At 45.7% G+C, this 20093-nt stretch overlaps 1 protein-coding gene and 2 pseudogenes across 1 annotated transcript; all 3 read left to right on the top strand.

The window, feature by feature from the left end:
• Positions 1-2835: 2835 nt before the first annotated feature.
• LOC120022641 lies at positions 2836-4761 on the top strand. The gene is made up of 5 exons (XM_038966620.1): positions 2836-2986; positions 3187-3507; positions 3708-4205; positions 4386-4653; positions 4751-4761. The coding sequence occupies exons 1-5, from the start codon at positions 2873-2875 to the stop codon at positions 4759-4761; spliced, it is 1212 nt and encodes a 403-aa protein (XP_038822548.1). The 5' UTR covers positions 2836-2872.
• Positions 4762-6649: 1888 nt separating this feature from the next.
• LOC120022630 lies at positions 6650-14767 on the top strand (annotated as a pseudogene).
• A 2828-nt stretch (positions 14768-17595) lies between these two features.
• Positions 17596-20093, top strand: LOC120027309 (annotated as a pseudogene).

Raw genomic sequence — 20093 nt, 5'->3', positions numbered from 1 at the left:
CAACATGTAAAGTGTTGGTCCCATGTTTCATGAGCTGAAATTAAAGATCCCAGACATTGTCCATACGCACAAAAAGCATATTTCTCTCCGATTTTGTGCTGAAATGTATTTACATTCCTGTTAGTGAGCATTTCTCCTTTGCCGAGATAATCCATCCACCTGACAGGTGTGCCATTTCAAGAAGCTGATTAAACAGCATGATCATTACACAGGTGCACCTTGTCCTGGTGAGAATATAGAGCCACTCTAAAATGTGCAATTTTGTCACACAACAAAATACCTCAGATGTCTCAAGTTGAGGGAGTGTGTAATTGGCATGCTGACTGCAGGAATGTCCACTAGAGCTGTTGCCAGATCATTGAATGTAAATGTATCTACCATAAGCCACCTCCAACGTCGTTTTAGAGAATTTGGCAGTACGTCCAATCGGCCTCACAACTGCGGACCACGTGTAACCGCGCCAGCCCAGGACCTCCACATGTGACTTCTTCACCTGTGGGATCATCTGAGACCAGCCACCAGGACAGCTGATTAAATTGGGGAGTATTTCTGTCTGTAATAAAGCCCTCATTCTGATTGGCTGGGCCTGGCTCCCCAGTGGGTGGGCCTATGCCCAGTCATGTGAAATCCATAGATTAGGGCCTAATTTATTTATTTAAATTGACTGGTTGCCTTAAATTAACTTATATCTCGGTAACATCGTTGAAGTTGTAGCATGTTGCATTTATGTTTTTGATCAGTATAGCTGCATCTGTCGAGAGAGAGAGACAGTGACACCCAGTGATATAGGAATGACTACTGGCACCAAGGCTACCAGAGGATCCAGTATAGATGTGTTCCTCTCAATGACTGGGTTCCACTCCTCTTAGCCTATATCAAAATGTTAAATTAATTGTTAATTCATTAAAATTAAATAGCAATAAATGACTGTAAACATCGCCGCTAACACAAAAATAACATCAGTTTTAGTGGCGTAGGGAGACAGTTGGGCCTATTGGAATACTTTGAAATTGTTTTGGCTAATGATTTATACATCTTGGCTATCTGTCCAATTAATGAAACACATATTGACCAGGTTGTGAGAGTGAAATGTATAACAGGTGTGTAAGTTAATATTAATTAAACATGTATTTAAGAGGCCTAAATCCTCGATTTCAATCAAATGATTGTTAACTCAAAGCATTGAACATTATTTGGAATATTCTTATCCATTTTGTATTTTGAAAAATGTTGATACCTAAGCATACTGTAAATCGTATTGATTGATTCTGTAATTCATTCCATATAGCCTACTTTAAATAGCCTGTTGTCTTCAATTTTGAAGCGATTTTTAAACCAACACATTTTAATATTGTATTGCATGTTTTATATATTTCTCTAACCCTTTTGTATGCGAATTGCCAATGCCAATAAACCATCATAAATGACGTTTTTTTTCCCAGTGACATAGCGTAAAAATGTTAGAGGATCTGTATTCATTAGGGAGAAATAGGATTGGCCAGGGGCAAATGTTACAACAGGATAAATAAATGTGCTCAGAAATGTACGACCATGTGCGCAATAAGGAACGTGTCACCATAGAAATAGAATCTATATTAGAATTCCATGCTCGTCACAATGTCCTATAACATACATTTGAATTCCAAATTCTATGTGTATTACTCAGACTTTAATTTATTCACAATCACAACCAACCTACAGTAAATCGATAGCAAACGCGAATTCTTCATTCAAGTCAATCAAAAAATCGTATATTTTTTCCTGTTCTCAGTAAGGTAAGTAGGTCTTCCCATAATGAGAAGGACCGATATTGTACGCATTCGACATTTTCGAAAAACACGTTACTTGAATCATATCGAATCTGTTAGCTATACAACCAATTTATCGATCATCTAAGATGACTTCCTCATCATAATTAAGGTCTCATTAATCTCATATGCACTTTCATTGTTTATATTGCATGTTGTTGTTCTATGTAAGGTATAATGTATATTTTTCCCATTAAAATAACCTTTTCCAGCATTCATTTGAAAAAGACAGATGTACTGCTGTAGACATCTGGTCTTGGGTTCTGTGCTCAGTAACCCTTGCTCTTTCTGCAGAGCTTTGGGCAACAAAAACAAATAATCAAAAAAGGCCTCATCATTCTCCATGGAGGAGCCGTTAGTTTGTGCCATGAACCAATTCATATCACTCTCTGCTTGCCACATTCTAACTGGTTTAGTAACTAATTGAAGACTCTATTGCAGAAAATGCTCAGAGGCAATTCTGTACACTGAAAGCCCAGGGAAGGATCCCACTGGACCTCCCTCTGAGACCAATGAAGGCCTGGCTCCTGGCAGGGAAAAGAGTCTTCTTGGAGTGAGTGCAGTGTTCTCAGACTATTTTTGAATTGTACAAAACGTTATACTTCAAGGTAACTTGAGTTTATCACATCATTAGACAAGTGTAAATGATAACCCGAATGTATCAAAATATATCAGATGACAGCAATAGTTTGATAGATAGTGTAGACAGACATAGTCTGATACATTTCCATATTCACATGAAGGCGTGAGACAGAGACATGGAAGAGATGGAGGAAGGTCTGTGTAGCTGAATTGGTGAGGACTATGTAGAGCAAACAGTACACCCACTGTAAAGCACTTAAGATATCAGCTAGCTCATTTTTGTACCCAAAGAGAGAAACAGTTGTAATTTTTCCCAACATTTCAATGATGGACCAGTGTCCAGTCTCACCTGATACATCAACGGTCTGTTAATTACATATTATGTTGTTACATAGACTTGGGATACAAAGAGGGGCATGGAATTACAGGAGACAGAGAGAGTTCTCCTGGTCAGTTGCCAGAGAGTTCAGGATGAATTAAGGATGTCCGATGTCATCGTGGACACGGCGCCCAACGGAGCCATCCAGCTTCTGAAAGAGGAGTGTTGGAAGTTGAACTTCTTGCATCTAAAGGATGAGACATGCCAGGCCACTGAGGTAAGACATAAGAGCCATCTGCAATGCCAATATTGTTTCTTTGAAAAGAATGTCAAGCATCTTTGTCATTTCTGTGTATAATATGGTGTTCAACGTTGGTCAATATTACATTGGAATTACAGTCAACTTTGGATGTCTTTGGTTTGTTGTATTTGTGAAGTAGCTATAGGATAGTTCTGTATGTCTCTGTCCATTTACAGCTCACTGAGCTGTATGGACATTCTGAGACCTCTTCAAAGGAAACTCTAATTGAAGAGAAAAGTCCAAAGACCAAGTGCCCGGCCAGTGTCGCTGGGGCTGCTGACATTCACAACACCAATGAGGAGGCTTCAGAGGAGTCTCCTAATAACGATGTGGTGGACGTTCAGGATGAGCTGCTGGCCCTGGTCAGTGTGGAGAAAGGGGCTGCTGGAGATGGAAAGGTCCTCAGCAAGGTGGTGAAGCCCAAAGGGTGTCTGAAGGAGAGCTGCAAAGATCAGCTAACCCCAACAATCTATGATATGATTACGGAACTACCAAAGGTAAGGACCAAGAAGCCTGTTTTGTGAATGAAAGGTCAAATGTCTTTGGAAGTTGGGTGTATCAGAGATGTCTCAAGCGGGACAATAATACAAATAAGCTGCTATAATCTTTGACTTTGGATGTCTGTGGTATGTTTTATGAAACAGGACAGATATCTGTTTTGTTCTTACTCTTTCATTGCTCTGCATTGTCTGCTTAGTCCTATTTCGGATCCACTGAGAGCCTTCCTGAGATGTGTAGCAGAGGTCCAAAGGTGTGCAGTGGAGTGCCTGAGGTGTCAAATGCAGTGGGAGAGATGTCCAGTGACACAAAGACGACAGAAGCTGCTGACGACCTTCTGGACACTGGAAATGTCCTGAGTAAGGCGGTGCAGCTATCCACCCAGAGCCATCCTGAGGTGTGCAATGGAGAGGCTGAGCTGTGCAGCGGTCCTGAGGTGTGCAGTGGAGTGCCTGGGGTGAGCAGTGGAGGGCCTGGGGGTTGCAGTGGAGTGCCTATGGTGTGCAGTGGAGTGCCTGAGGTGTCAAACGCAGTGGAAGAGGTGTCCAATGACACAAAGACGACAGAGGCTGCTGAAGACCTTCTGGACACTGGAAAAGTCCTCAGCAAGGTGGTGAACCCCAAAGGGTGGATGAAGCAGGACTGGGAAGATCAGCTGACCAGAGACTTCAATGATATGATTGCAAAAGTCCCAAAGGTAAGGAACAAGAATCCTGTTTTGTAAATGAAAGGTCAATCGTCTTTGTAAGTGGGGTGTATCAGGGTTGTCTGAAACTGGACAATATTATAAATTAGCTACTATAATCTTTGACCTAGTTTTTGTTTTAAATGACAAATGTGTTTTCCTTACTGTTTCATTACTGCACTGTCTGTTTAGTCCTATTTCGGATCCACCGAGAGCCTTCCTGAGGTGTGCAGCAGAGGTCCCGAGGCGTCAAACGCAGTGGAAGAGGTGTGCAGTGACACAATGAAGATAGAGGCTACTGGAAATCTTCTGAAAACTGGAAATGGCCTAAGCAAGGTGGTGCTCCTATCCACTGAGAGCCGTCCTGAGGTGTGCATTAGAGTGCCTGAGGTGTTCAGTGGAGGTCCAGAGGTATGCAGTGGAGATTCTGAGGTGTGCAGGGAATGTCCTGAGATGTTCAGTGAGGTGCCTGAGGCACCAAACACAGTGGAAGAGGTGTCCAGTGATACAAAGACAGAGGCTGCTGAAGACCTTCGGGACACTGAAAATGTCCTCAGCAAGGTGGTAAGATCCAAAGGGTGGCTGAAGGAGGGCTGGGAAGATCAGCTGACCAAAGACTTCAATGATATGATTGCAAGACTCCCAAAGGTGAGGAACAAGAAGCCTGTTTTGTAAATGAATGGTCAACTGTCTTTCTAAGTGGGGTGCATCAGGGTTGTCTGAAACTGGACAATATTATAAATGAGCTACTATAATCTTTGACTTTGGATGTCTGTGGTATGTTTTGTGAAACAGCTAAAGGACATATGTGTTGTTCTGACTCTCGCACTGCTCTGCATTGTCTGTTTAGTCCTATTTTGCATCCAACGAGAGCCTTCCTGAGGTGTGCAGCGGAGTGCCCGAGGTGTCGAACGCAGCGAAAGTGGTGCGCAGTGACACAAAGAAGCAGAAGAAAAATGCCGTTCTACGATTCTTCCGACGTGTGTGGAAGTTCTTCACATGCTCCAACAGCCTCCCCAAAGAGGAGTGACTCAAGCACACACAACTCTGGGCCAAACTTTCTCCACCATCTCCCCCTTTCCTTCCAACTGCCTATTTTTAATAATACAAATAAAGGGGATCTGAACCACAACAAAAAAACTGTTTTCATTAGTGTTTTTCATATAACTCACTATAGTATGAAGAATGCTTTAAAGAACACTTACTAATTAATTATCCAGACTATTAAGCTGTTTGAGAAGTACTTAAGTATGCATTAATCACAGTATTACTGCATTACACACTAGTAAATATGTATGAAATCATTTGAGACACTTTGCATATTAATGTAAGTTTGTGGTTGAATGGCTCTACTGTGGGCTATTTTCCTCATCAAAACCAAATCACAACTTTATTTGCATAGCACATTTCTTACAGATGATGCATTTCAAAGTGCATAGAAAATAAAATAATAAAAGGTTAGAATAAAAAAATAGTAAAACAACCACAGTGGACATGAGAGACTAATTCACTAAAATAAATGAAAATAAATAAGATCAATACAATGGGATAAAATAGATAGTAGGACTAAACAAAAGCACGGCTAAAAAGTAGCTCTTCAAAATGTCTACAGCTTCTGAGGGCCTCAGATCCTCCGGCAGGCTGTTCCAAAGGCCAGGAACATAGTGGCTGAAGGCAGCCCCACCAAACGTTTTGGTTCTCACCTTTGAAACAACTAAAAGACCCGTGCCAGAGGATCTGAGGGACCGACCGGGCACATACAGTATCTTAAAAACATGTCAGACATGTATTCAGGTGCAGGGCCACGTAGTGCTTTTAAAATCAATTATTAAACTACAGGCAACCAACACAGGGACTTTAAAATAGGTGTAGAGTATGTTCAATTGTATCTCCTGATGACAGTTCAGTTATATTGGTCTAATAGTGCCCTCCAGTGTTTCTGAGTAAAGGTTTAGATAAATGATGGTTCTAGTGGTGGGGTATTGACAAAGCTATTAGAAGTTGCTAGTATGTCTTCTAACTAAGTCAGTTTTAGGTTGCATAAGGAGACATTTCAAAAGAGAATCCACAACTCAAAGGAGAGTACTTTGAAAATGGTTCTCTGGTATGGCACTGATCAGAGAGAACTGCTTTGTGGAACCCTGTTTTCACCTATCCAATGGTGTTGGATCAGAATTCTTGGCTGCCGGTCCAATTCAAACGCACAGTCACAATCTCATGAAACACACATGGTAGGAAGTGCAGCTGGTTTAGACAGGAAACTGAGCCCAAAAGCCACTGAGCACAAACAACCACATGTATCTGGGTCAGACGACCCACAGATGGTGATGATGTTCTATTAAATGTCATTCAATAAATATTCTACATATGGCTGTCGCTAATGTATCAATTTCAAGTTTGATCCGAATAGTTGATAGAACTGGTGAATGGGACAGGCCTCTAGACAGAGTTGTAAAATGGATGTCTCAGCTTCCCATTATTATCATAGCATCAGATCAGATGTCTCAATGAGGAGGCTACGCAGGACGGCAAGACACGAGGACCCACTCACCCTGCACTTCCAGGGGGCCTCCAACAACATCATCCACACCCACACCTCTGTGTTCAGCACCACTCTCTTTGGCATATTCGACAAAGCCATCCACCATTTTGAGACGGACCATGGTGAGGAGAGAGGGGTCGTTCTGACCCAAGATGGCACCACAGTGGCCATCGCTCCCATGCTTCTAGGCATTGAGGTGGGTCTGAAAGCTAAGCTGGAGGGCACCCCTCCTCTGGGCATGTTTCCCCTCACCTTAGCCAAAAACCTAGGGTTGTCATTCCTTAGCCTCCAGGACTTTCCAATCGCTCAGCGTCTGGAGCCAGACGGCTGATTGGACAACGTGACCCACCCCAGAGTGTTCCAGATGTCGCGGATGCCCACCCTGGCCACCGATGCCCTCGTCAACGGGGGAATGGATGGGTCCATCTTGAGCATGGATCTTGCCACCCTGGCCCCCTCTGAACAGCCTGGTAAACTCAGCGGGGTGCTGAAAGGTTACTACAACCATGTCCTGGAGGGGCAAGACCTTGGGGTTGTATCCAGCCACATCGGCCCCAAGCGTCGAGAGATTTCCCAAGCCCTGCTGGGCACCTTGGACAATCAGAGGCAGGTGATGGAGACCCTATACCTGGTGTGGAGGCTGGAGGACGCTCAGTGGATAGCCAAGGATACAGGGGTGGAAAAAGCATTGAGAAACGGAATTCTGGAATTTGTCCACAGATACTGGGGTGAGTCTCAGGGTGAGAGAATAATTTACCCCTGTAATTATGAAATTGTAGGTGATACATTTTTACATTTACATTTTAGTCATTTAGCAGACGCTCTTATCCAGAGCGACTTACAGTAGAGTGCATACATTTTATTACATTTTATTACATTTACATACTGAGACAAGGATATCCCTACCGGCCAAACCCTCCCTAACCCGGACGACGCTATGCCAATTGTGCGTCGCCCCACGGACCTCCCGGTTGCGGCCGGCTGCGACAGAGCCTGGGCGTAAACCCAGAGACTCTGGTGGCGCAGTTAGCACTGCGATGCAGTGCCCTAGACCACTGCGCCACCCGGGAGGTGGCCATTCATTTGAAGTCTACAGAAAATTGGTCTGTAAATATGAAGAGTAATTGAACCTGTTCTACTCTGGTTCAACCTCTCTTCTCCAGACTGCCCTCCCATCATCCCACGGTGTCAGTGGCGGCACCTTACCAAGGGTCTCCCTTCCCTCTTGCCCTGCCTCTCCCCTTCCTGTATATCCACCACACCTTCGAGCCAGACAGGACCTGTCACTCCTTCTGGCAGTGCTCCAGGAGCATGAGGGCCATGCAGCGCTTCCACCAAGAAGACCGCGGCTGGACCGACATCGGATATAGGTGACCTTTAAACCCCCTCATCCATTCGCAGATATTAACAAACCCTTTATACTAAGCTTCATAAATGGAGACAAGTGTGCTGTGTCAGCCTACAATTACTGAAGCAGTCATATTATAGCAAATCTTGACATGATATGTCACGAATCCCGCTTCCTGAGTCTGGGTTTGCCTGTGTGTCTGTCCTGGAGTGTGTTTCAGGTGTCCTGGAACGCACCCTGTCTGGTTGCCGGGCGAATTAGCTTGTTGGGAGATTGATGTTCACCCGCACCTGTGTCCCATCAGTAATCTGCACACCTGTCCTGATCATCATCTCTCCCCTTCAAAAGCTCTGACCTGACTTCCATTCCCTGCCGGATCGTTAGCCATGAACAGTATGTTGTGCCATAGTATCAGACTCCCGTTGGATAGTATTTGTTTTGTTATTTTTGTTTACGTATTGCTTGCCTTGAACTTACCTCCGTTTGTTTTGCCTTCAGTTACTCACCCGGATCATTCACCCCATTCACGCCTGGTCGACGGAGGATTCCGCTACTCCATTGGATTCACCTATTTACTCCCATCAATTCACCACCGCTGCCCGCTACGCCACCTGGATATATCTACCCATTCACATTTACTTGTAAATAAATACTCACCTTCTTCCTACGCTCCTTGTCCTGGTCTGCTTCTGGGTTCAATTTTGAAAGAACGTGACAGAACGATCCGGCCAAGGATGAACCCAGCGGACCTGGACTCCGTTTGCCATGCCATTACCCAGCAGGGGAAGACATTGGGACAACACAATACGGCGCTACAGGAGATAGCGAGTTCAATCCAGAACTTATCTGCTAGCTTGACACAAATCCAGGATCAGCTCAGTTTGCCGGCGATTCATTCACCACCTGTTTCACCCATCTCACCTGCCGGGTCTGGAGCGGTTTCCTTCCGTGAACCCAAGGTACCGACGCCTGATAAATATGAAGGGGATTTGGGAAGATGCCGTTCGTTTCTTATGCAGTGTGGGTTAGTGTTTGATCTGCAGCCCCATTCTTACGCCACGGACAAGGCTAGGATAGCCTTTGTTATTGAACTGCTGCGTGGAAGAGCTCTGGAATGGGCTTCAGCCATTTGGGAACGACAGGGAACCTGCACGGCTTCATATCAGGAGTTCACGGGAGAGATGAGAAAGCTTTTTGATCATCCAGTCCGAGGTAAGGACGCAGCTAAACGTTTGTTCTCTCTTCGCCAAGGAGCTCGCAGTGTGGCAGATTTTATGATCGAGTTCAGGACATTGGCGGTGGAGAGTGGTTGGAATGAGGAGTCACTACAAGCGGTTTTTTACAAGGGGTTGTCGGAGGAACTTAAGGACGAGCTGATATCTTATCCAGAGCCTAGTGACCTAGACAGCTTGGTCACTTTATCTATTCGGGTAGATAATAGAGTCAGAGAGAGAAGGAGGGAGAAGCAGTGGGGCCCATCCAATCAATCAGCCACTCGGTTACCATTCGGTTCAGGAAGTGAACCAGAAAGTATTGATCGTTATTCCCCACACGGTATTAGTGGAGGGGTCTTGCCACCAGATTCTGAACCAATGCAAGTGGGGCGACACGGGCTAACTAAGGAGGAGCGCCAACGTAGACGTAAGACCAACAGCTGTTTCTACTGTGGTAGCTCGGGACATTACATCTCCGCTTGTCCACAGCGCCCGTTAAACTGCCCGGCTCGCTAGTTTTGGGAGGAATTTTAGCGAGCCAGTTTCAATCTCTCAAGGATCCTGTCAGACCCCGTTTTCCTGCGACCCTTATGAATAAGGATCAGAGATTAGAGATGAACGCTCTTATCGATTCAGGTGCCGATGGCAGCTTTATTGATGCCGACTTGGTGGAACAGCTGGGGCTTTCCAAGGAGCAATTGCCGGAAGCCATTGAAGCAACCACTCTGAACGGGAGTAGTCTGGCACGGATCACTATGAGGACTGAACCGGTTAAGATGTTGGTGTCGGGGAATCATTCAGAGTTGATCTCCTTCCTCATTCTGTCCTCGCCCCATGTTCCTCTGGTTCTTGGTTACCCCTGGCTGAAGGAACACAATCCCTCGTTTGATTGGGTGACGGGTAAGGTAACTAGTTGGAGCATTGAGTGTCATGCTAACTGCCTTAGGACTGCCTGTTCTCCTGCTGTTTCCAGTCAGGTCAGTGACTCTGCTCCTCCTGATTTGTCTCTGGTTCCAGAAACATATCACGAGTTGGGTGAAGTATTCAGTAAACAGAAGGCTCTGTCCCTTCCTCCCCACCGACCTTATGACTGTGCGATTAATCTGTTTCCTGGAGCTGCCTTTCCCAAGGGACGGTTATACAGTATCTCTCGACCTGAACGTGAGGCCTTGGAGACCTACATCAAGGAGTCTCTAGCTGCAGGTCTCATTCGGCCCTCGTCATCACCTCTGGGAGCAGGATTTTTTTTTGTGAGCAAGAAGGATGGCTCTCTTCGACCGTGTATTGATTATCGGGGGTTGAATGATATTACGGTCAAGAACAAGTATCCCCTTCCCTTGATGAGCTCGGCTTTCGATTCCTTACAGGGTGCTACGGTTTTTACGAAGCTTGATTTACGTAATGCGTATCATTTGGTTCGGATCAAAGAGGGGGACGAGTGGTTGACTGGGTTCAATACTCCGATGGGACATTTTGAGTACCAAGTGATGCCGTTTGGACTGACCAACGCTCCGGCTGTGTTCCAAAGTATGGTAAATGACGTTCTGAGAGATATGATTGGAATTTTTGTGTTCGTTTACCTGGATGATATCCTCATCTTCTCGAAGGAGCTTTCTAGCCACGTTCTGCATGTCAAGCAGGTCCTGCAGCGGTTATTGGAGAACCGTCTGTTCGTGAAGGCTGAGAAGTGTGATTTTCACGCCCACACGACGTCATTTCTCGGGTACATCATATCCAGGGGAGAGATCAAGATGGACCAAGAGAAGGTTCGGGCGGTTCGGGATTGGGTCCAGCCCGGTACGAGATTGCAGCTCCAGAGATTTCTGGGGTTTGCGAACTTCTATCGGAGGTTTATCCGTGATTACAGCCGGGTGGCCGCCCCTTTAACTGCCCTGACGTCTTGCACCAGAAATTTCTGTTGGACTCCTGAGGCAGACCGAGCATTTCTGGACTTGAAGAGCCGATTCACCAACGCCCCGATTCTCTCTCAACCTGACACTTCCCGTCAGTTTGTTGTTGAAGTGGACGCGTCTGATGTGGGGGTGGGCGCCATCCTGTCCCAGCGTAGCTCCACTGACGGTAAACTCCATCCCTGCGCTTTCTACTCTTGTCGTCTTTCTCCAGCTGAAAGAAACTACGATGTGGGTAACCGGGAGCTTCTCGCTGTGAAGCTTGCCTTGGAGGAGTGGCGTCACTGGTTGGAGGGAGCGGAGCAACCGTTTGTGGTCTGGACTGACCACAAGAATCTGGCTTACGTGCAATCGGCTAAACGTCTCAACGCCCGTCAGGCCAGGTGGGCGTTGTTTTTTGGACGCTTCAATTTTTCCCTGACGTTCCGACCTGGGTCGAAGAACGGGAAGGCGGACGCCCTGTCCCGGATGTTCTCTAAGACGGAGGAGAGTGGGGCCAAGACTGAGACGATTCTTCCCCAGAATGTTGTCGTGGGAACCGTTACATGGAGGATTGAGGAGGATGTGATGGCGGCCCTTCGGACGCAGCCCGGCCCTGGTAACGGTCCACCCGGTCGGTTGTTCGTGCCTGAGTCGGTCCGTTCTGCTGTTCTTCAGTGGTCCCACGCCAGCAAGATAGCTTGTCACCCTGGCGTTGCTCGGACTATGTCGCTACTGCGCAGACGATTTTGGTGGCCTGCCATGGGAGAAGATACCCGGAGGTTTGTTGCCGCATGTCCTGTTTGTGCTCAGAACAAAAGTACCAATCGGCCCAGCTCTGGGCTTCTTCACCCCCTACCTATTCCTCGGCGACCTTGGTCGCATCTGGCCCTGGATTTTGTCACAGGATTGCCCCCTTCTGTTGGGAACACGGTCATTCTGACCATTGTGGACAGATTCAGCAAGTTTGCTCATTTTGTCCCTCTCTCCAAGCTTCCATCGGCTACGGAGACGTCTGAGATCTTGGTTAGGGAGGTTTTCAGGGTCCACGGATTGCCCAGTGACATTGTTTCTGACCGTGGTCCTCAGTTTACCTCTGCTGTCTGGAGATCTTTCTGTTTGGCCATTGGAGCTACAGTCAGTCTCACTTCTGGATTTCATTCACAATCTAATGGTCAGGCGGAGAGAGCCAACCAGAAGATGGAGTCCACGCTGCGTTGTCTTGTCTCCTCTGATCCTACCTCTTGGTCATCTCAATTACCCTGGGTCGAGTATGCCCATAATACCCTTCCGTCATCTGCCACTGGGATGTCCCCCTTCCAATGCCTGTACGGTTACCAACCTCCTTTGTTTCCTTCTCAGGAAAGGGATCTCTCGGTTCCCTCTGTCCAGACCCACATTCGTCGTTGCCACCGGACCTGGCATCGGGCCAGGAAGGCTCTCCTTAGAGTGTCTGACCGGTATCAGATCCAGGCGAATCGTCGCCGTATTCCTGCCCCAGCTTATACGGTCGGAGATAAGGTTTGGTTGGCTACACGGGATCTTCCTTTACGGACTGAGTCGAGAAAGTTGTCACCGAAGTTCATTGGTCCGTTTGTAGTGGAGAGAATCATTAATCCTGTTGTGGTTCGACTCAAGTTGCCTGCAACTCTTAGAGTACATCCCACCTTTCATGTCTCCTGCCTCAAGCCGGTTCACCTCAGTCCTCTGTTGCCCCCTCCTCCTCGTCCTCCTCCTCCTCGGATGATCGGAGGTGGTCCTGTCTACACGGTGCGCCGCATCATGGACTCCAGACGGCGGGGTCGAGGGTACCAGTATTTAGTGGATTGGGAAGGATATGGTCCAGAGGAGAGGAGTTGGATTCCTCGGCGTCAGATCCTGGATGACGACCTGCTTCGTGACTTCTACCGCCTCCACCCTGGCGCTCCAGGTAGTCCGCCCGGTGGCGTTCGTCGGAGGGGGGGTACTGTCACGAATCCCGCTTCCTGAGTCTGGGTTTGCCTGTGTGTCTGTCCTGGAGTGTGTTTCAGGTGTCCTGGAACGCACCCTGTCTGGTTGCCGGGCGAATTAGCTTGTTGGGAGATTGATGTTCACCCGCACCTGTGTCCCATCAGTAATCTGCACACCTGTCCTGATCATCATCTCTCCCCTTCAAAAGCTCTGACCTGACTTCCATTCCCTGCCGGATCGTTAGCCATGAACAGTATGTTGTGCCATAGTATCAGACTCCCGTTGGATAGTATTTGTTTTGTTATTTTTGTTTACGTATTGCTTGCCTTGAACTTACCTCCGTTTGTTTTGCCTTCAGTTACTCACCCGGATCATTCACCCCATTCACGCCTGGTCGACGGAGGATTCCGCTACTCCATTGGATTCACCTATTTACTCCCATCAATTCACCACCGCTGCCCGCTACGCCACCTGGATATATCTACCCATTCACATTTACTTGTAAATAAATACTCACCTTCTTCCTACGCTCCTTGTCCTGGTCTGCTTCTGGGTTCAATTTTGAAAGAACGTGACATGATATTTATTACACTGTATAACTGTGCAATATAAAATGACAAGATGCTATAACAGGAATCAGGGTTGTGAGATAATGCAATTTGTTTTATCACTCCAACTCCTAAATGTATGTTCCCCTCAGCTTTGTGGTGGGTTCTGACAGGTACATCTACGAGGGGCGCGGCTGGCATCACCTTGGCACCCACACCAGGGGGCAGAACTCTTACGGTTACGGCGTGGCCTTCATTGGCAACTACTGCTCCTCTCTGCCCTCACGCCATGCCCTGGATCTGGTACGCCAACACCTGGCCAAGTGTGCTGTGGATGCCGGGCGCCTGCAGGCCAACTTCACCCTCCACGGGCACCAGCAGCTGGTGGACACCTCCTGTCCAGGAGACGCACAGAGATCAGGGGCTGGGAGAACTTTGGGGTGAGAGACTGTTCAGTATTATAGGCTACTAAACTGTCAGTCAATGTCAAATTAATCCATTTAATTCATACACAATCAAAAAGGCATCACAGTTGCTCCAGAACACTATTCAGTCATAATACAATTGTGCCCTTTTTCCTACATTAGACATTAGTGATAAACACCAACATTAAGCTGTTTGTGCACTGTTGATATTGATGCTGCTGACAGGTTTTGATCCGGTGTCATCTTGATCACTCATTACAGCAACCTTTTACAGGAAACCAGCTCATGGAAAAAGGACCAATGAAGAAGACAAGCATGTAAAAAGCAGTGTGGAATAAAACCAGTTTTGTCAAAATGTCTCATTGGTTTGTATGGGGGTATCAATTTGTTATGTCCATGATAATAGTGTGTTTTAGAGTTAGAACAGCGTATAACACTCACCCTTCTGGTTGTCACTGCTTCACATTACAGTATTGTAACACAACAGAGAGACATGTACAGTGTACTGAACAAAAATATTAGAGCAACATGTAAAGTGTTGGTCCCATGTTTCATGAGCTGAAATTAAAGATCCCAGACATTGTCCATACGCACAAAAAGCATATTTCTCTCCGATTTTGTGCTGAAATGTATTTACATTCCTGTTAGTGAGCATTTCTCCTTTGCTGAGATCCATCCACCTGACAGGTGTGCCATTTCAAGAAGCTGATTAAACAGCATGATCATTACACAGGTGCACCTTGTCCTGGTGAGAATATAGAGCCACTCTAAAATGTGCAATTTTGTCACACAACAAAATACCTCAGATGTCTCAAGTTGAGGGAGTGTGTAATTGGCATGCTGACTGCAGGAATGTCCACTAGAGCTGTTGCCAGATCATTGAATGTAAATGTATCTACCATAAGCCACCTCCAACGTTGTTTTAGAGAATTTGGCAGTACGTCCAATCGGCCTCACAACTGCGGACCACGTGTAACCGCGCCAGCCCAGGACCTCCACATGTGACTTCTTCACCTGTGGGATCATCTGAGACCAGCCACCAGGACAGCTGATTAAATTGGGGAGTATTTCTGTCTGTAATAAAGCCCTCATTCTGATTGGCTGGGCCTGGCTCCCCAGTGGGTGGGCCTATGCCCAGTCATGTGAAATCCATAGATTAGGGCCTAATTTATTTATTTAAATTGACTGGTTGCCTTAAATTAACTTATATCTCGGTAACATCGTTGAAGTTGTAGCATGTTGCATTTATGTTTTTGATCAGTATAGCTGCATCTGTCGAGAGAGAGAGACAGTGACACCCAGTGATATAGGAATGACTACTGGCACCAAGGCTACCAGAGGATCCAGTATAGATGTGTTCCTCTCAATGACTGGGTTCCACTCCTCTGAGCCTATATCAAAATGTTAAATTAATTGTTAATTCATTAAAAAGTAAATAGCAATAAATTACTGTAAACATCGCCGTTAACACAAAAATAACATCAGTTTTAGTGGCGTAGGGAGACAGTTGGGCCTATTGGAATACTTTGAAATTGTTTTGGCTAATGATTTATACATCTTGGCTATCTGTCCAATTCATGAAACACATATTGACCAGGTTGTGAGAGTGAAATGTATAACAGGTGTGTAAGTTAATATTAATTAAACATGTATTTAAGAGGCCTAAATCCTCGATTTCAATCAAATGATTGTTAACTCAAAGCATTGAACATTATTTGGAATATTCTTATCCATTTTGTATTTTGAAAAATGTTGATACCTAAGCATACTGTAAATCGTATTGATTGATTCTGTAATTCATTCCATATAGCCTACTTTAAATAGCCTGTTGTCTTCAATTTTGAAGCGATTTTTAAACCAACACATTTTAATATTGTATTGCATGTTTTATATATTTCTCTAACCCTTTTGTATGCGAATTGCCAATGCCAATAAACCATCATAAATTACGTTTTTTTCCCCAGTGACATAGCGTAAAAATGTTACAGGATCTGTATTCATTAGGGAGAAATAGGATTGGCCAGGGGCAAATGTTACAACAGGATAAATAAATGTGCTCAGAAATGTACGACCATGTGCGCAATAAGGAACGTGTCACCATAGAAATAGAATCTATATTAGAATTCCATGCTCGTCACAATGTCCTATAACATACATTTGAATTCCAAATTCTATGTGTATTACTCAGACTTTAATTTATTCACAATCACAACCAACCTACAGTAAATCGATAGCAAACGCGAATTCTTCATTCAAGTCAATCAAAAAATCGTATATTTTTTCCTGTTCTCAGTAAGGTAAGTAGGTCTTCCCTTAATGAGAAGGACCGATATTGTACGCATTCGACATTTTCGAAAAACACGTTACTTGAATCATATCGAATCTGTTAGCTATACAACCAATTTATCGATCATCTAAGATGACTTCCTCATCATAATTAAGGTCTCATTAATCTCATATGCACTTTCATTGTTTATATTGCATGTTGTTGTTCTATGTAAGGTATAATGTATATTCTTCCCATTAAAATAACCTTTTCCAGCATTCATTTGAAAAAGACAGATGTACTGCTGTAGACATCCTCTCAAGATCATTGAAATGCTCAGATCCTCCGGCAGGCTGTTCCAAAGGCCAGGACCATAGTGGCTGAAGGCAGCCCCACCAAACGTTTTGGTTCTCACCTTTGAAACAACTAAAAGACCCGTGCCAGAAGATCTGAGGGACCGACCGGGCACATACAGTATCCTAAAAGCATGTCAGACATGTATTCAGGTGCAGGGCCACGTAGTGCTTTTGAAATCCATTATTAAACTACAGGCAACCAACACAGGGACTTTAAAATAGGTGTTACAGTATGTTCAATTGTATCTCCTGATGACAGTTCAGTTATATTGGTGTAATAGTGCCCTCCAGTGTTTCTGAGTAAAGGTTTAGATAAATGATGGTTCTAGTGGTGGGGCTTTGACAAAGCTATTGGAAGTTGCTAGTATGTCTTCTAACTAAGTCAGTTTTAGGTTGCATAAGGAGACATTTCAAAAGAGAATCCATAACTCAAAGGAGAGTACTTTGAAAATGGTTCTCTGGTCTGGCACTGATCAGAGAGAACTGTTTTGTGGAACCCTGTTTTCACCTATCCAATGGTGTTGGATCAGAATTCTTGGCTGCCGGTCCAATTCAAACTCACGGTCACAATCTCATGAAACACACATGGTAGGAAGTGCAGCTGGTTTAGACAGGAAACTGAGCCCAAAAGCCACTGAGCACAAACAACCACATGTATCTGTGTCAGACGACCCACAGATGGTGATGATGTTCTATTAAATGTCATTCAATAAATATTCTACATATTGCTGTCGTTAATGTATGAATTTCAGGTTTGATCCAAACAGTTGACAGAACTGGTGAATGGGACAGGCCCCTAGACAGAGTTGTGAAATGGATGTCTCAGCTTCCCATTATTATGATAGCATCAGATCAGATGTCTCAATGAGGAGGCTACGCAGGATGGCAAGACACGAGGACCCACTAATCCTGCACTTCCTGGGGGCCTCAAACAACATCATCCACACCCACACCGCTGTGTTCAGCACCACTCTCTTAGGCTACTTCGACACAGCCATCCACCTTTTTGTGACGGACCGTGGTGAGGAGTGAGGGGTCGTACTGATCCAATATGGCACCACAGTGGCCATCGCTCCAATGCTACTAGGCATTGAGGTGTGTCTGAAAGCTAAGCTGGAGGGCACCCCTCCTCTGGGCATGTTTCCCCTCACTTTGGCCAAAAAACATAGGGTTGTCGTTCCTTAGCCTCCAGGACTTTCCACCCGCTCAGCGTCTGGAGCCGGATGGCTGCTGGGACAACGTAACCCACCCCAGGGTGTTCAAGCTGTCGCGGGTGCCCACCCTGGCCACCGATGCCCTCGTCAACGGGGGAATGGATGGGTCCATCTTGAGCATGGATCTTGCCACCCTGGCCCCCTCTGAACAGCCTGGTAAACTCAGCGGGGTGCTGAAAGGTTACTACAACCATGTCCTGGAGGGGCAAGACCTGGGTGTTGTATCCAGCCACATCGGCCCCAAGCGTTGAGAGATTTCCCAAGCCCTGCTGGGCACCTTGGACAATCAGAGGCAGGTGATGGAGACCCTATACCTGGTGTGGAGGCTGGAGGACACTCGGTGGATAGCCAAGGATACAGGGGTGGAAAAAGCAGTTAGAGACGGAATGCTGGAATTTGTCCACAGATACTGGGGTGAGTCTCAGGGTGGGGGAGAGGGAATCATTTACCCCTATAATTATGAAATTGTAGGTAATAAATGGCTATTAATTTGAAGACTACAGAAAATTGGTCTGTAAATATGAAGAGTAATTGAACCTGTTCTGCTCTGATTCAACCTCTCCTCTCTAGACTGCCCTCCCATCATCCCATTGTGTCAGTGGGGAGCGGCACCCTACCGAGGGTCTCCCTTCCCTCTTGCCCTGCCCCTCCCCTTCCTGTATATCCACCACACCTACGAGCCATACAGGCCCTGTCACTCCTTCTGGCAGTGCTCCAGGAGGGCCATGCAGCGCTTCCACCAAGAAGACCACGGTTGGGCCGACATCGGATATAGGTGACCTTTGACCCCCTCATCCATTCGCAGATATTAACAAACCCTTTATACTAAGCTTCATAGATGGAGACAAGTGTGCTGTGTCAGCCTACAATTACTGAAGCAGTCATATTATAGCAAATCTTGACATGATGTTACACAGTATAGCAATATATAATGACAAGATGCTATAACAGGAATCAGGGTTGTGAGATAATGCAATTTGTTTTATCACTCCAACTCTTATATGTATGTTCCCCTCAGCTTTGTGGTGGGTTCTGACAGGTACATCTACGAGGGGCGCGGCTGGCATCACCTTGGCACCCACACCAGGGGGCAGAACTCTTACGGTTACGGCGTGGCCTTCATTGGCAACTACTGCTCCTCTTTGCCCTCACGCCATGCCCTGGATCTGGTACGCCAAGACCTGGCCAAGTGTGCAGTGGATGCCGGGCGCCTGCAGGCCAACTTCACCCTCCACGGGCACCGGCAGCTGGTGGACACCTCCTGTCCAGGAGACGCACAGAGATCAGGGGCTGGGAGAACTTTGGGGTGAGAGACTGTTCAGTATTATAGGCTACTAAACTGTCAGTCAATGTCAAATTAATCCATTTAATTCATACACAATCAAAAAGGCATCACAGTTGCTCCAGAACACTATTCAGTCATAATACAATTGTGCCCTTTTTCCTACATTAGACATTAGTGATAAACACCAACATTAAGCTGTTTGTGCACTGTTGATATTGATGCTGCTGACAGGTTTTGATCCGGTGTCATCTTGATCACTCATTACAGCAACCTTTTACAGGAAACCAGCTCATGGAAAAAGGACCAATGAAGAAGACAAGCATGTAAAAAGCAGTGTGGAATAAAACCAGTTTTGTCAAAATGTCTCATTGGTTTGTATGGGGGTATCAATTTGTTATGTCCATGATAATAGTGTGTTTTAGAGTTAGAACAGCGTATAACACTCACCCTTCTGGTTGTCACTGCTTCACATTACAGTATTTTAACACAACAGAGAGACATGTACAGTGTACTGAACAAAAATATTAGAGCAACATGTAAAGTGTTGGTCCCATGTTTCATGAGCTGAAATTAAAGATCCCAGACATTGTCCATACGCACAAAAAGCATATTTCTCTCCGATTTTGTGCTGAAATGTATTTACATTCCTGTTAGTGAGCATTTCTCCTTTGCCGAGATAATCCATCCACCTGACAGGTGTGGCATTTCAAGAAGCTGATTAAACAGCATGATCATTACACCGGTGCACCTTGTCCTGGTGAGAATATAGAGCCACTCTAAAATGTGCAATTTTGTCACACAACAAAATACCTCAGATGTCTCAAGTTGAGGGAGTGTGTAATTGGCATGCTGACTGCAGGAAT

This window comes from Salvelinus namaycush, chromosome 2 (assembly GCF_016432855.1).
Source record: "Salvelinus namaycush isolate Seneca chromosome 2, SaNama_1.0, whole genome shotgun sequence".
NCBI lineage: Eukaryota > Metazoa > Chordata > Actinopteri > Salmoniformes > Salmonidae > Salvelinus > Salvelinus namaycush.
The sequence above is the reverse complement of the archived record's forward strand: the minus strand, read 5'-3'. Positions and strand labels throughout refer to the sequence as shown.